We start from the raw sequence: 12,829 nt of genomic DNA on the forward strand, positions 1-12,829 counted from the left end.
CTTGAGCAAGCTCTGTACTGGTGGTGCCCCGATCCCACAACTGAATCAACTTTAGGAGACGTCCTGGCGCTTGCTGTACTTTCTTGGGCGCCCTGAAGCCGCCTTCACAACAATTGAACCACTCTCCTTGAAGTTCTTGATGATCCGATAAATGGTTGATTTAGGTGCAATCTTACTGGCACAAATATCTTTGCCTGTGAAGTCCTTTCTGTGCAAAGCGATGATGATGGCACGTGTTTCCTTGCAGGTAACCATGGTTGACAGAGGAAGAACAATGATTCCAAGCACCACCCTCCTTTTAAAGCTTCCAGTCTGTTATTCAAACTCAATCAGCATGACAGATCTCCAGCCTTGTCCTCGTCAACACTCACACCTGTGTTAACGAGAGAATCACTGACATGATGTCAGCTGGTCCTTTTGTGGCAAGGCTGAAATGCAGCGGAAATGTTTTTTGGGTGATTCCGATCATTTGCATGGTAAAGAGGGACTTTGCAATTAATTGCAATTCATCTGATCACTCTTCATAACATTCTGGAGTATATGCAAATTGCCAACATACAAACTGAGGAAGCAGACTTTGTGAAAATTTATATTTGTGTCATTCAAAACTTTTTGCCACGACTGTACATAACTGAAATGGGGACTTTGACTTCCCAGAATGATTAAAGGGATACTGTGAGATTCTGGTAATGAAGTCATTTTTCAACTTACCCAGTCAGATGAGCTTGTGGATAACATTTTTATGTCTGCGTGCAGTATGAAGTTAGTTAATAGGTAGTTTCGTGAAGCAATGCTAACTAGCATTGGAAGTCTACAAGTACAGTATAAATGGTATCTACGAGTTCATCTGACTCCGGGTAAGTAAAAAAAAAGCATCTTAATTGCCAAAATCTTGCAGTATCCCTTTAACCTGACCTGACATTTGAATTAGATTTGGATAAAATTCAATGTACTGGGTTCTAGGAATCGCCATACAAATACTCCAAAATGTATTCAAGACAGTTGTATGCAACAAGACCCCATGTTAAACCTCTCACTCAGACCAGAAGTCCACAGCTTGACAGCTCTCCCACGGTTATGATTCTTAGCTCACAGCTAAGTTGATGAAACCCTGTGACAGACATATCCAGTCTGTGGGTAAAGTTTTAAAACAGATTAGTAATATTGGACATGGCCCCAATCAGAATCCACTTGTTACCTCTCCCTCATATCTGACTAGACAAGATAGATATTAGTTATAGTTGGGCTAGTAAGAGTGATAACACCAAACAGCACCACCCATTGCTTACACTGACCCAGATCGTTCGGTACATTAGGGCGGAGGTATCAAGAAATGATCATCATCACCAACACTATACTTTTGAGGTTGTGGTCACAATTTAGACAGATTGCAGATAGACAAATACATGGTAGAAATGGAATAGAGCAAACAAGTTTCCCTTTGTTTTTATGATTATATTTCAGCATATTTTCTTGGAAATGGGGTAGAAAAAAAAATATATATATATATATACACACCGACTAAGACTAAATGTCAATCGCTACACCACTCCTGTAGTGCAGGTTGACAGTTGAGGACCCCCAAAAGGATCCCTTGAACGACCCTACACCCCTCTCCATCAATTCCTGTATTCAAAGTCCCCTCCTCACCCAATCAACACGTAGAAGAGCACATTTGGGACCAATCAATTCAAGTCGCTCCTTTAACTGGCTGTAGGTGTTCATGAATCAAAAAATAACTTCAAAAAAATATCTGACATTTGACATCCTTTATGGATAATAGTCTGTAAAGTTTTCCTGAGCCAGCTCTGATGCCAGCTCTGATCATTATTAAGGGGCCTCAGCTTATTTGTAACAGTATCATTAAGGTGTTCTACTCCGATTGGTTTATTACCTCAGAATAAAACTAAAATCAGAATAGAATCCATTCGGTAATTGACGATGAACAACAATGCCTACTAAAAGAGTACACAGGCCAGTCACTTCCTCCCAGTGGAATGATGGGTAATGAAGTTCATCCACAGTTCGGTGTCCCCAAATAGGGGCATGGTCTAATTCCAAAATAAAAAAAGCCCAGGAGTAGCGGCCTGTAACGTCCTCCCGGGTCACTGGTGAAATGGGCGTGGTCTGAAGATAGAAAATGCATGGCTTAGTTCCTTTCCTGCACAAATACAGTCTCCTGTGGACAAAGCCCTGCCTCCTGCAGTGTGACGTCATAGTCCAAGTGGGCCAGCTTCCGTCGGGGGAAGTTGGTGACGAGCTCGAAGCGTTCGTTGGGGTAGCCCTTCGACTGGACATGTCTAACCAGAGCCTGGAGGGGGGTGGAGGACACAGTTGAAGGTAGGTAACGCTTTACTAAATAATGCTTTATAACTGCTTTATAAAGAGTTATATGCATGTATGAGCCTTTATAAATGTCTTATAATATCTTAATGTACACTACATGACCAAAAGTATGTGGACACCTGCTCATCAAACATCTCATTCCAAAATCATGGCCATTAATATGGAGTTGGTCCCCCCTTTGCTGCTATAACAGCCTCCACTCTTCTGGGAAGACTTTCCACTAAATGTTAGAACATTGCTGCGGGGACTTGCTTCCATTCAGCCACGAGTATTAGTGAGGTTGGGCACTGATGTTGGGCGATTAGGCCTGGCTCACAGTCGGTGTTCCAATTCATCACTAAGGTGTTCGATGGGGTTAAGGTCAGGGCTCTGTGCAGGCCAGTCAAGTTCTTCCACACCGATCTCGACAAACCATTTATGTATGGACCTCGTTTTGTGCACGGGGGCATTGTCATGCTGAAACAGGAAAGGGCCTTCTCCAAACTGTTGCCAGACAGTTGGAAGCACTGAATTGTCTAGAATGTCATTGTATGCTGTAGAGTTAAGATTTCCCTTCACTGGAACTAAGCGGCCTATCCCGAACCATGAAAAACAGCCCCAGAACATTATTTAGTCCGTCGGACAGCCAGATGGTGAAGCGTGATTCATCACTCCAGAGAACATGTTTCTACTGCTCCAGAGTCCAATGGTAGCTAGCTTTACACCACTCCAGCAGACGCTTGGCATTGCGCATGGTGATTTTAGGCTTGTGTGCGGCTGCTCGGCCATGGACACCCATTTCATTAAGCTCCCGACAAACAGTTATTGTGCTGACGTTGCTTCCAGAGGCAGTTTGGAACTCAGTAGTGAGTGCTGCAACCGAGGACAGCTCACTACCCGTTCTGTGAGCTTGTGTGGCCTCCCATTTTGCAGCTGAGCCATTGTTGCTCCGAGACGTTTACACTTCACAATAACAGCACTTATAGTTGACCCGGGGCAGCTCTAGCAGGGCAGATATTTGACAAACTGACTTGTTGGAAAGATGGCATCCTATGATGATGCCACATTGAATGTCACTGAGCTCTTCAGTAAGGTCATTCTACTGCTAATATTTGGCAATGGAGATTGCATGGCTGTGTGCTCAATTTTATACACCTGTGAACAACGGGTGTGGCTGAAACAGCTGAATCCACACATTTGAAGGGGTGGGTGTCCACCTACTTTTTTATATATAGTGTACCGGGGGTTGGGATCAGCTGCATTTCCACTCAGTCAAATCAGGTGATGAATTGAACATCAATTCTTGAACTGAAAATTGACCAGGATTTTGATTATTTTTTTTCTTCATTAATTGAATTTAACACAAGGTCTAGCACAAGAGTACATTCTCACCATAAGTTTGGCCTTGGACGACAGGGCGATCTGCTCTCTCTGTCCGTCTGGATAGCGCAGCATCAGTCTGGCCTTGGGACCTGAACACACAATACAGAAAGAGTGCAGTCAGAGTAGGGACGGATGAAGACGTAGATACGCACACACAATCTAGACACTTGAACATGATGCACAGACACACACACAGGCATCATTTTAGTACCATTGTCATCAAGGCAGTCGAGGTCGGAGGTTTCCGTCTTAACAGATTTGGAGCATTGGCCTGTTGCGGTGCGATGGTTCTCCCCAGAACGATGCTCTGAGTCTGGGTCGGCCTGTGAGCGGGCCGGCGCAGCCGCCAGAGGCTCCAGGTGGTTCTTTTTGCTCTCCTCTTTCCTGTGGCTGTTCTCGTTGTGGGGGGACTTCCTGTGACGGGCAGGTGGGCTGTCCGGCTGTGGCGGGGGCTGGGGGGCTACAGCTGCAGATGTGGGAGGGGCTGGTCCAGGAGGGGTGTCTCCGCCTGTGGAGCAGGAGCTGCCCTCCTGTGGTTCTGTTGTCTCGTTGTCCGAGCCGTCGACAGAGATGAGGCCCTCGCTGTCGGAGAAGGGCTCCTCGTCTGAGTCTCCATCCGAGTCTACCTCTACAGAGTGGGGGGAGTCGGGGAGGTCGGGGGCGGAGGACGACTCATAGTGGGTCTCCTGGAGAGAGGCTTTGATCGCTGCCTCCAACTGGCTGTCCTCACTGGCGTCTATCAGACTTTCCTGGGATAAAACAGACCGAGAAGACAGACATAGAGAAAGAGAACACATCAAATAGAGGTGTGAGATAGAGAGAAGTGATGGAGAGAGAGAGTGAACAGAGTGAGAGAATGGAATGATGTGACTGGAATGAGCAATATGGACAGTATTTAATAAGAAGGAGAGAGAGAGTGAGCAGAGACTCACGGAGCGGGCCCGTTTGGCCAGGGGCGGGTGGCTGGACGCCGGGCCGTCTAGCTGGCCGTGTTCCGTCAAGAAGCCCGTCACCTGTTCCAGAAACGACGCAGCGTCCAACTGGTTCCACTCCACCATCTTCTGACCTGCAGAACGGTCAAACACGAGCATCGTCAGTCATACCTTTTTAATATTAGTAACTGTTTAAACACTCAAGAGACTCAGAGCTGGCCTCACCTGTGCGGGGATCCAAAATGGAGATATAGGGAAACTTATTGAGCTTGTAGAACTGGATATACCTCTGGCCCTCTTCACTGTCATGGTACACCTGTCAATACACACGTGCACACGAACACATAAAATGCAGACACACAGCAGGCTAGCTCCCTCAACACGCCTCTACGGCACACAGTGCATACGCGCGTGCGTGTGTGCGCACCTGTGTGTGGATGTGGCAGCTTGTGTATCCATGAGAGTTATGAAGGAGAAAAACAAAAGTTTTTCATCCAATCGGCAAATAGATTTTTATGTGAATATTCTAAAACTGCATAAAGAAAATGTGCATTTTCCCACCAGTGGTGTTTCTACCAAACTGACACGTTGCAGATAAAAATCAGTGCGTGTTGACGTAGTGCACACAAAATGTACTTTTTCGCTTAAGTTTTTATGTACTAAGTTCAATGTGTTTCCATCGCATTTTCAACACAACCGATAGTTTTTTCTAAAAAATTGTTGCATTAAATAGCAAATGTGCCTACGCTTGAGCCAACATCTGGCAGTTTGCAGTGTGGGTAGGCGGTACGCAGTGTGGGTAGGTGGTACGCAGTGTGGGTAGGCGGTACGCAGTGTGGGTAGGCGGTACGCAGTGTGGGTAGGCGGTACGCAGTGTGGGTAGGCGGTACGCAGTGCATTCGGAAAGTATTCAGACCGCTTGACTTTTACCCCCATTTTGTTACACTTGATCAATTTAAGAAAGGCTGTAGTGTATGTTTTTTCTCATCAAGCTACACACAATACCCCATAATGGAAAAGTGAAAACAGGTTTTTGGAATTTCTTGCAAATGTATTAAAATAAAAAACAGAAATACCTTTTTTATATATATATATATATATATTAGTATTCAGACTCTGCGATGAGACTTGAAATTGAGCTCAGCTGCATCCTGTTTCCATTAATCATCCTTGAGAAGTTTTCACAACTTGGAGTCAACTGATTCAACTAATTGGACATGATTTGGAAAAGGCACACACCTGTCTATATAAAGATCTCACAGTTAACAGTGCATGTCAGAGCAAAAACCAAGCCATGAAATCAAAGGAATTGTCCGTAGAGCTCCGAGACAGGATTGTGTCGAGGCACAGATTTGGGGAAGGGTACAAAAACATTTCTGCAGCATTGACGGTCCCCAAGAACACAGTGACCTCCATCATTCTTAAATGGAAGAAGTTTGGAACCACCAAGACTCTTCCTAGAGCTGTCCGCCCGGCCAAATTAAGCAATCGGGGGAGAAGGGCCTTCATCAGGGAGGTGACCAAGAACCCGATGGTCACTCTGACAGCGCTCCAGAGTTCCTCAGTGGAGATGGGAGAACCTTCCAGAAGGAACACCATCTCTGCAGCACTTCACCAATCAGGCCTTTATGGTAGAGTGGCCAGACGGAAGCATCTCCTCAGAAAAAAGGCACGACAGCCTGCTTAAGGACTCTCAGACCATGGGAAATAAGATTCTCTGGTCTGATGAAACTAAGATTAAAATCTTTGTCCTGAATGCCAAGCGTCACGTCTGGAGTAAACCTAGCACCATCCCTATGGTGAAGCATGGTGGTGGCAGCATCTTGCTGTGGGGATGTTTTTCAGCGGCAGAGACTAGTCAGGATCGAGGCAAAGATCAACGGAGCAAAGTACAGAGAGATCCTTGATGAAAACCTGCTACAGAGCACTCAGGACTTCAGACTGGGCCAAAGGTTCACTTTCCAACAGGATAACGACCCTAAGCACACAGCCAAGACAACGCAGGAATGGCTTTGGGACAAGTCTCTGAATGTCCTTGAGCTGCCCAGCCAGAGCCCGAACTTTAAACCTGATCAAAATTCTCTGGAAAAACCTAAAAATAGTTGTGCAGAGACGCTTCCCATCCAACCTGACAGAGTTTGAGAGGATCTGCAGAGAAGAGTGGGAGAAACCCCTCAAGTACAGGTTTGGCTAGCTTGTCGTGTCATACCCAAGAAGACTCGAGGCTGTGATCGCTGCCAAAGGTACTTCAACAAAGTACTGAGTAAAGGGTCAGAATACTAATCTAAATGTGATATTTCAGTTTTTATACATTTGCAAAAAAATAAATATATATATATATATATCACACATACACACACACACACACACACACACACACACAGTTTTTGCTTTGTCATTATGGGGTAGTGTGTGTAAATTGATGAGGGAAAAAAACAAACAATTTAATTCATTTTAGAGTAAGGCTATAACGTAACAAAATGTGGAAAAAGTCTGGGGTCTGAATACTTTCCGAATGCACTGTATACTGCCCATCCACACTGCGTACTGCCCATCCACACTACGTACTGCCCATCCACACTGCATACTGCCCATCCACACTGCGTACTGCCCATCCACACTGCGTACTGCCCATCCACACTGCATACTGCCCATCCACACTGCATACTGCCCATCCACACTGTATACTGCCCATCCACACTGTGTACTGCCCATCCACACTGCGTACTGCCCATCCACACTGCGTACTGCCCATCCACACTGCGTACTGCCCATCCACACTGCGTACTGCCCATCCACACTGCGTACTGCCCATCCACACTGCGTACTGCCCATCCACACTGCGTACTGCCAGCTGTTGGCTAAAGCGTAGGTGCTAAGACCAGAGTAGGCACATTGGCTATTTAATGCAACTATTTTTGTGGACTTCACTCGCATAAAACTGTGGATGGAAACTTGGTTATGAACTTTTTCTGAATGGTAAGGCGACATTTCAAATCAATCCATGATTGTGCACCCCAATATATATCAAATTTTATTAGTCATATTGGCCGAATACAACAGACCTTACATTGAACATACTTACGAGCCCATAACCAGAAATGCAGTTAAAAAAAAATATGAATAAGAAATAAAAGTAACAAGTAATTAAAGAGCAGCAGTAAAATAACAATAGGGAGACTATATACAGGGGACTACCGGTGCAGAGTCAATGTGCGGGGGCACCGGTTAGTTGAGGTAATATGTACATGTAGGTAGAGTTATTATGCATAGATGATAACAACAGAGAGTAGCAGCGGTGTAAGGGGGGGGGGGGCAATGCAAATAGTCTGGGTAGCCATTTAATTAGATGTTCAGGAGTCTTATGGCTTCGGGGTAGAAGCTGTTTAGAAGACTCTTAGACCTAGACTTGGCGCTCCGGTACCGCTTGCAGTGCGGTAGCAGAGAGAACAGTCTATGACTAGGGTGGCTGGAGTCTTTGACCATTTTTAAGGCCTTCCTCTGACACCGCCTGGTGTAGAGGTCCTGGATGGCAAGAAGCATGGCCCCAGTGATGTACTGGGCTGTTTGCACTACCCTCTGTGGTGCCTTGCGGTCAGAGGCCGAACAGTTGCCATACCAGGCAGTGATGCAACCAGTCAGGATGCTCTCGATGGTGCAGCTGGAGAACCTTTTGAGGATCTGAGGACCCATGACAAATCTTTTCAGTCTCCTGAGGGGGAATAGGTTTTGTCGTGCCCTCTTCATGACTGTCTTGGTGTGCTTGGACCATGTTAGTTTGTTGGACACCATGGAACTTGAAGCTCTCAACCTCCTCCACTACAGACATGCTTTTAAGTTATGTATCCAGTAGGTCCTTCAGGTCCTCTGGCACTGGCCTTTTAACTATCCCAAAGCCTATGACCAAGAGGCATGGAGAGGCAGCTTTTAGTTACTATGCCCCATGCCTCTGGAATAGCCTGCCAGAGATCCTGAGGTGGGCCGAAACTGTAGACATATTTAAAAGGGATCTTAAAAACACATTTTTTGCTTTGCTTTTCCTTAGGGTCCTTTTTTAGTCTTTCAGTTTCAAATTGTTATTCTTTTGTTTCCCTCTTATGTTTCTTGTGTAGTAAATATTTAAGTTTTTATTTACATTGTTTATTCGTTTTTTCCTGTCAAGTGCATTGTGTTGCATTCATGTTTGAAATGTGCTATATAAAGCTTGACTTGATGTGTGAATGCACGTTCATCTCCGTCTGTGTGCACACTGCATACCTGCCAGAATATGAAATGCTCCCTGATGATGGTCCGGACCGCGTCGTTGCTCCACACGTCTCTGTTGAGACACTGGCAGGCAAAGTCCTGCACATTCTGGATGTTGATCATCAGCCACTTGTTCTCCAGCTGACCACAGTCCTTTGCCTAGAGAGAGAAAGGAGCCGGATAGGTATGAGCAATTTGGTAATAGCTCCACCTTGCCCTCTGGCAAGCTCGGTGGAATTGTTGCCGTACTGCTTAGAAACCCATCCAATCCTTTCAGCTTAGGGTGGTTTGGATGAGGGTCGACTGACAGTCCTCCAGGTCTAGGGAGCTTGGGTGTCCAGGGGGAGGGGGCTCCTCACCGTCTCAAAGCTGCCTTTGTGCATGAGCTCAACGGGGGGCCGGAACAGGTCCGCCAGGGTGCTGAGCTTCTTGTCCACCGCGCTGCCGTTCCTCAGCTCCTGCTCCTGGCGGACTGAGAGAGGGCAGAGAAGCCGTTAGCGTATACATTAAGCTCCAAAAGTATTGGGATAGTGACACATTTCTTGTTGTTTTGGCTCTGTACTCCAGCCCTTTGGATTTGAAATCATACAATGACTTTTGGAGCTCACTGTAAAAGAAAACCTGACCATGATCACAACACAAGTACAGCTTTAAGTAGTGCTATGCCTGATGCCTGAGGGCTGGGTGGCACAATTCAGGAAAATTGATTTAGCACACAAACCCCCATTCTATGCAAACACAAACACCTACACAAAGACCGCTAAGCTACTTACTTGTTTCTGTTTGGAAGTCCCTAAAACCGTCAAATATGGACCGGGCAGGTCTTCGTCGCTTTGGTGCTGCGAGAGTTATGGATGCAGAGAGAGGGACAGACAGTTAGATGGACTGAGACGGCTACAGGGGGAAACAGAGAGGGAGCGCCATTGAGATCAAGTTGTAGTCAGGTAAGCCAAATGAAGGGGTGGCACTTCAGTACTGTACCTCCAAACATAGGCTCTGGCTCTACCAGTATGTCCTGCTTCTGAGGGATGGGTGCCCGCACTTGGTCACTACAAAAACAGACAATATTAAACTTAAACTCCAGGAGAGCAGACCTTTCATTTTCTTATTAACATGCTTTTAATTAAAAACAGCAGGGACAGTATTGGCGATCTCTCAAAGTATGGGTTTGTTTCAACACAGGCTCTATATCAGGACTCTGCAGTGATGGAGCTGGCCACTGACTCACTCTGCGGGGGGAGCTCTGCTGCTGGAGGCCCCTGCTGAACTGGAGCTGGTGCTGGGCTCCTCTGCGATCCCCCCTCCATCCAGGAACATGGTCACTGCCATTTCTAGATTGTTGTTGCATGCTTCTAGCATATGCTTCCCCACACTCTCTGTGGCACCTGGGAGAGTGTAGTAGCATGCATGGACACGGACACACACACCCCGAAATATCAAATGTGGATGTTAAAAAAGTTAACTGATTTAAATCTAAAATATATTTTGATGGATTGAATAATTTGTTGGTTGACTTAATGCCTATTATGAAATATTTTCCGAGCTCTGAACCCCAAGGATCACTCACAAAAAAAAGAAAGTTATGCGCATGCGTTGTTCTTGTTTGAGAAACGCACTGGCAGAACAGAATAATGCCTGGTACTTTCACTATGTGAACGGTTCATCTCCGTGCATGGTAATCAAGAACTGCTTAAAATGATGTGCAATTTACATTCAATCTAAACTTTCATGTATCTTTAGATGGTTAGACTTTATCATGTTCCTTTCACTTTTGAAGTATACTCGACAGAGAACATGGATACTATCACAAAAAAATGGGATGTATTTGGCCAAATTGCCATCTATACCGACATAATATAGAATAATTCAATTACCATCTCAGCCATGCAAACTTTGTGTAACTTTAGCAGAGAGAGGCTGGTCCGGTGCTTCTTGAACATGACAGGCGGGAGATGTTCCAGCAACCATTGCGTTATAAAGCGGAACCTAGGCTAGGTTAGCGCGACTAGATAGACGTTATACCCAACGCCCATTCCATTAAAACGAGACAACATGACTAACGTTAGCTATTGCACCTCGAATCTAAATTACTTTTGTGGAAAGTCTAGAAAGCATGTTTTGCGTCAGGCATCATCCCAAGACAATCCTAGTCTTTCTTGTGGATCATTTTTGTTAAGTTAGATGCTCCAGTCTGGTGATCACACACACACTTGACGGTCGTGTGCTCCAGTTCGTTTTTCCCTTGATGACAGGGGGCAGTAAGCACTGATGCCCCGTCAGTTTCCTGCACAGCTTTCTGTGATGCTTGGGCGACATGACCATTTTTGGAACATAACTCATTAACAATGAACATTGCAAGAATTAAAGGAAAATTTAATTGTACCTGTAATCGCTGTGAACTGTTGTATTAACCCATTCACCGCCGGAGCTGATCCATCCCCGAGCGCCGCCATCTTACCGCGACCAACAACAACACAAATGATGCACGTACGTACTACCGTTCTGTACTCGCGAGCTTTGTCTAGCTGCCGGTGTAACACAAAGACTCGTGTTCGATTGTGGGTAATGTATTTCATTGCCCTGTGTCTGGTTTGACTACATTGGCTGTATAGTAGGCCCATACAGTATTTTTTATGTATTTATTTCACCTTTATTTAACCAGGTAGGCAAGTTGAGAACAAGTTCTCATTTACAATTGCGACCTGGCCAAGATAAAGCAAAGCAGTTCGACATATACAACAACACAGAGTTACACATGGAGTAAAACAAACATACAGTCAATAATACAGTAGAAAAATAAGTCTATATACAATGTGAGCAAACGAGGTGAGATAAGGAGGTAAACACATCACTCTGGTGTTATATTTTGAATTTGGTGTATTAAACACAAAACTGTTTCAAATGAGAATTAGGCAGGTCTGATGCAAAAAGAAAAAGGAAGGAAATTATCTACCCATTTTATTTTTGCAAAAAAAATAGTGTAGTTCCAGTAGTTAGCTACACCAGTGGAAGTGGCTGAGGGGCTCATAAATGGCTGGAACAGAGCAAATGGAATGGAATCAAACAAATGGGAACAATGTTTGATACCATTCCACCAATTCCGCTCCAGACATTACCATGAGCCCATCCATCCTAATTAAGGTGCCACCAACCTCCTGTGTGCTTCATGGCTGAAAAGAGATGACTTATTTAAAACACTACCAATATTCAAATTTAAACTACTGCAAAATGTACTTAAATTACCAGTTGAACTACAAGGGTATCCTTTTAAGTGAAATGTATTTTCTCCTGTCGTTACAGTACTGACACTAGTACAGTAGTTATAGTCAATACATGTAATCTAATTTATACAGTGCATGTATAAGGCTGTGTTTACACAGGCAGCCCAATTCAGATATTTTCCCCCCACTAATTGATCTTTTGACCAATCAAATCAGATCTTTACTTATTAGATATTTTTCAGAGCTGACCTGATTGGTCAACATTATTTTCCTAACTGTGTAAACACAGCCATAGTGGTCCTGGGGCAGCAGGGTAGCCTAGTGGTTAGAGCGTTGGACTAGTAACCCCGAGCTGACAAGGTACAAATCTGTCGTTCTGCCCCTGAACAGGCAGTTAACCCACTGTTCCTAGGCCGTCATTGAAAATAAGAATTTGTTCTTAACTGACTTGCCTAGTTAAATAAAGGTAAAATAAAATAACATGTCAGTTTAGTGGTGTAAGCATTTGTGGGAAAACAATCTAATTTGAAGTAACTTTATTTAGTCTTTTATAATACATTCAGTTCAAAAACAGTAAACCGAGCACTTTGTCAAACATAACTAAAAGCGAGCAAAAAAAATGTGAGTTGTGTGGCATTGTTCTCTGAACCCGTCGTGGGGCAGAAATCGGTGAATGCACCAATTTGTAAGTCGCTCTGGATAAGAGCGTCTGCTAAATGACTT

At 44.8% G+C, this 12,829-nt stretch overlaps 1 protein-coding gene across 3 annotated transcripts; it reads right to left on the minus strand.

The window, feature by feature from the left end:
* Nucleotides 1-573: 573 nt before the first annotated feature.
* LOC115103166 (UBX domain-containing protein 7-like) lies at nucleotides 574-11,375 on the minus strand. 3 transcript variants are annotated; one of them, XM_029623884.2, is made up of 11 exons: nucleotides 11,269-11,375; nucleotides 10,114-10,270; nucleotides 9,867-9,934; nucleotides 9,659-9,724; nucleotides 9,245-9,357; nucleotides 8,898-9,044; nucleotides 4,866-4,956; nucleotides 4,641-4,774; nucleotides 3,920-4,457; nucleotides 3,718-3,797; nucleotides 574-2,311 (listed from the first exon to the last, which is right to left on the minus strand). In XM_029623884.2, exons 1-11 carry the CDS (start codon nucleotides 11,336-11,338, stop codon nucleotides 2,150-2,152), a joined length of 1,626 nt encoding a protein of 541 aa, XP_029479744.2. In that variant the 5' UTR covers nucleotides 11,339-11,375; the 3' UTR covers nucleotides 574-2,149. The 3 variants fall into 3 exon arrangements, with proteins under 3 accessions (XP_029479744.2, XP_029479746.2, XP_029479745.2); XM_029623886.2 differs by lacking the exon at nucleotides 11,269-11,375 and adding an exon at nucleotides 10,760-11,262; XM_029623885.2 differs by lacking the exon at nucleotides 574-2,311 and adding an exon at nucleotides 2,318-3,633.
* Nucleotides 11,376-12,829: the final 1,454 nt, after the last annotated feature.

The sequence above is a fragment of the Oncorhynchus nerka genome, linkage group LG20 (assembly GCF_034236695.1).
Source record: "Oncorhynchus nerka isolate Pitt River linkage group LG20, Oner_Uvic_2.0, whole genome shotgun sequence".
Lineage (NCBI taxonomy): Eukaryota > Metazoa > Chordata > Actinopteri > Salmoniformes > Salmonidae > Oncorhynchus > Oncorhynchus nerka.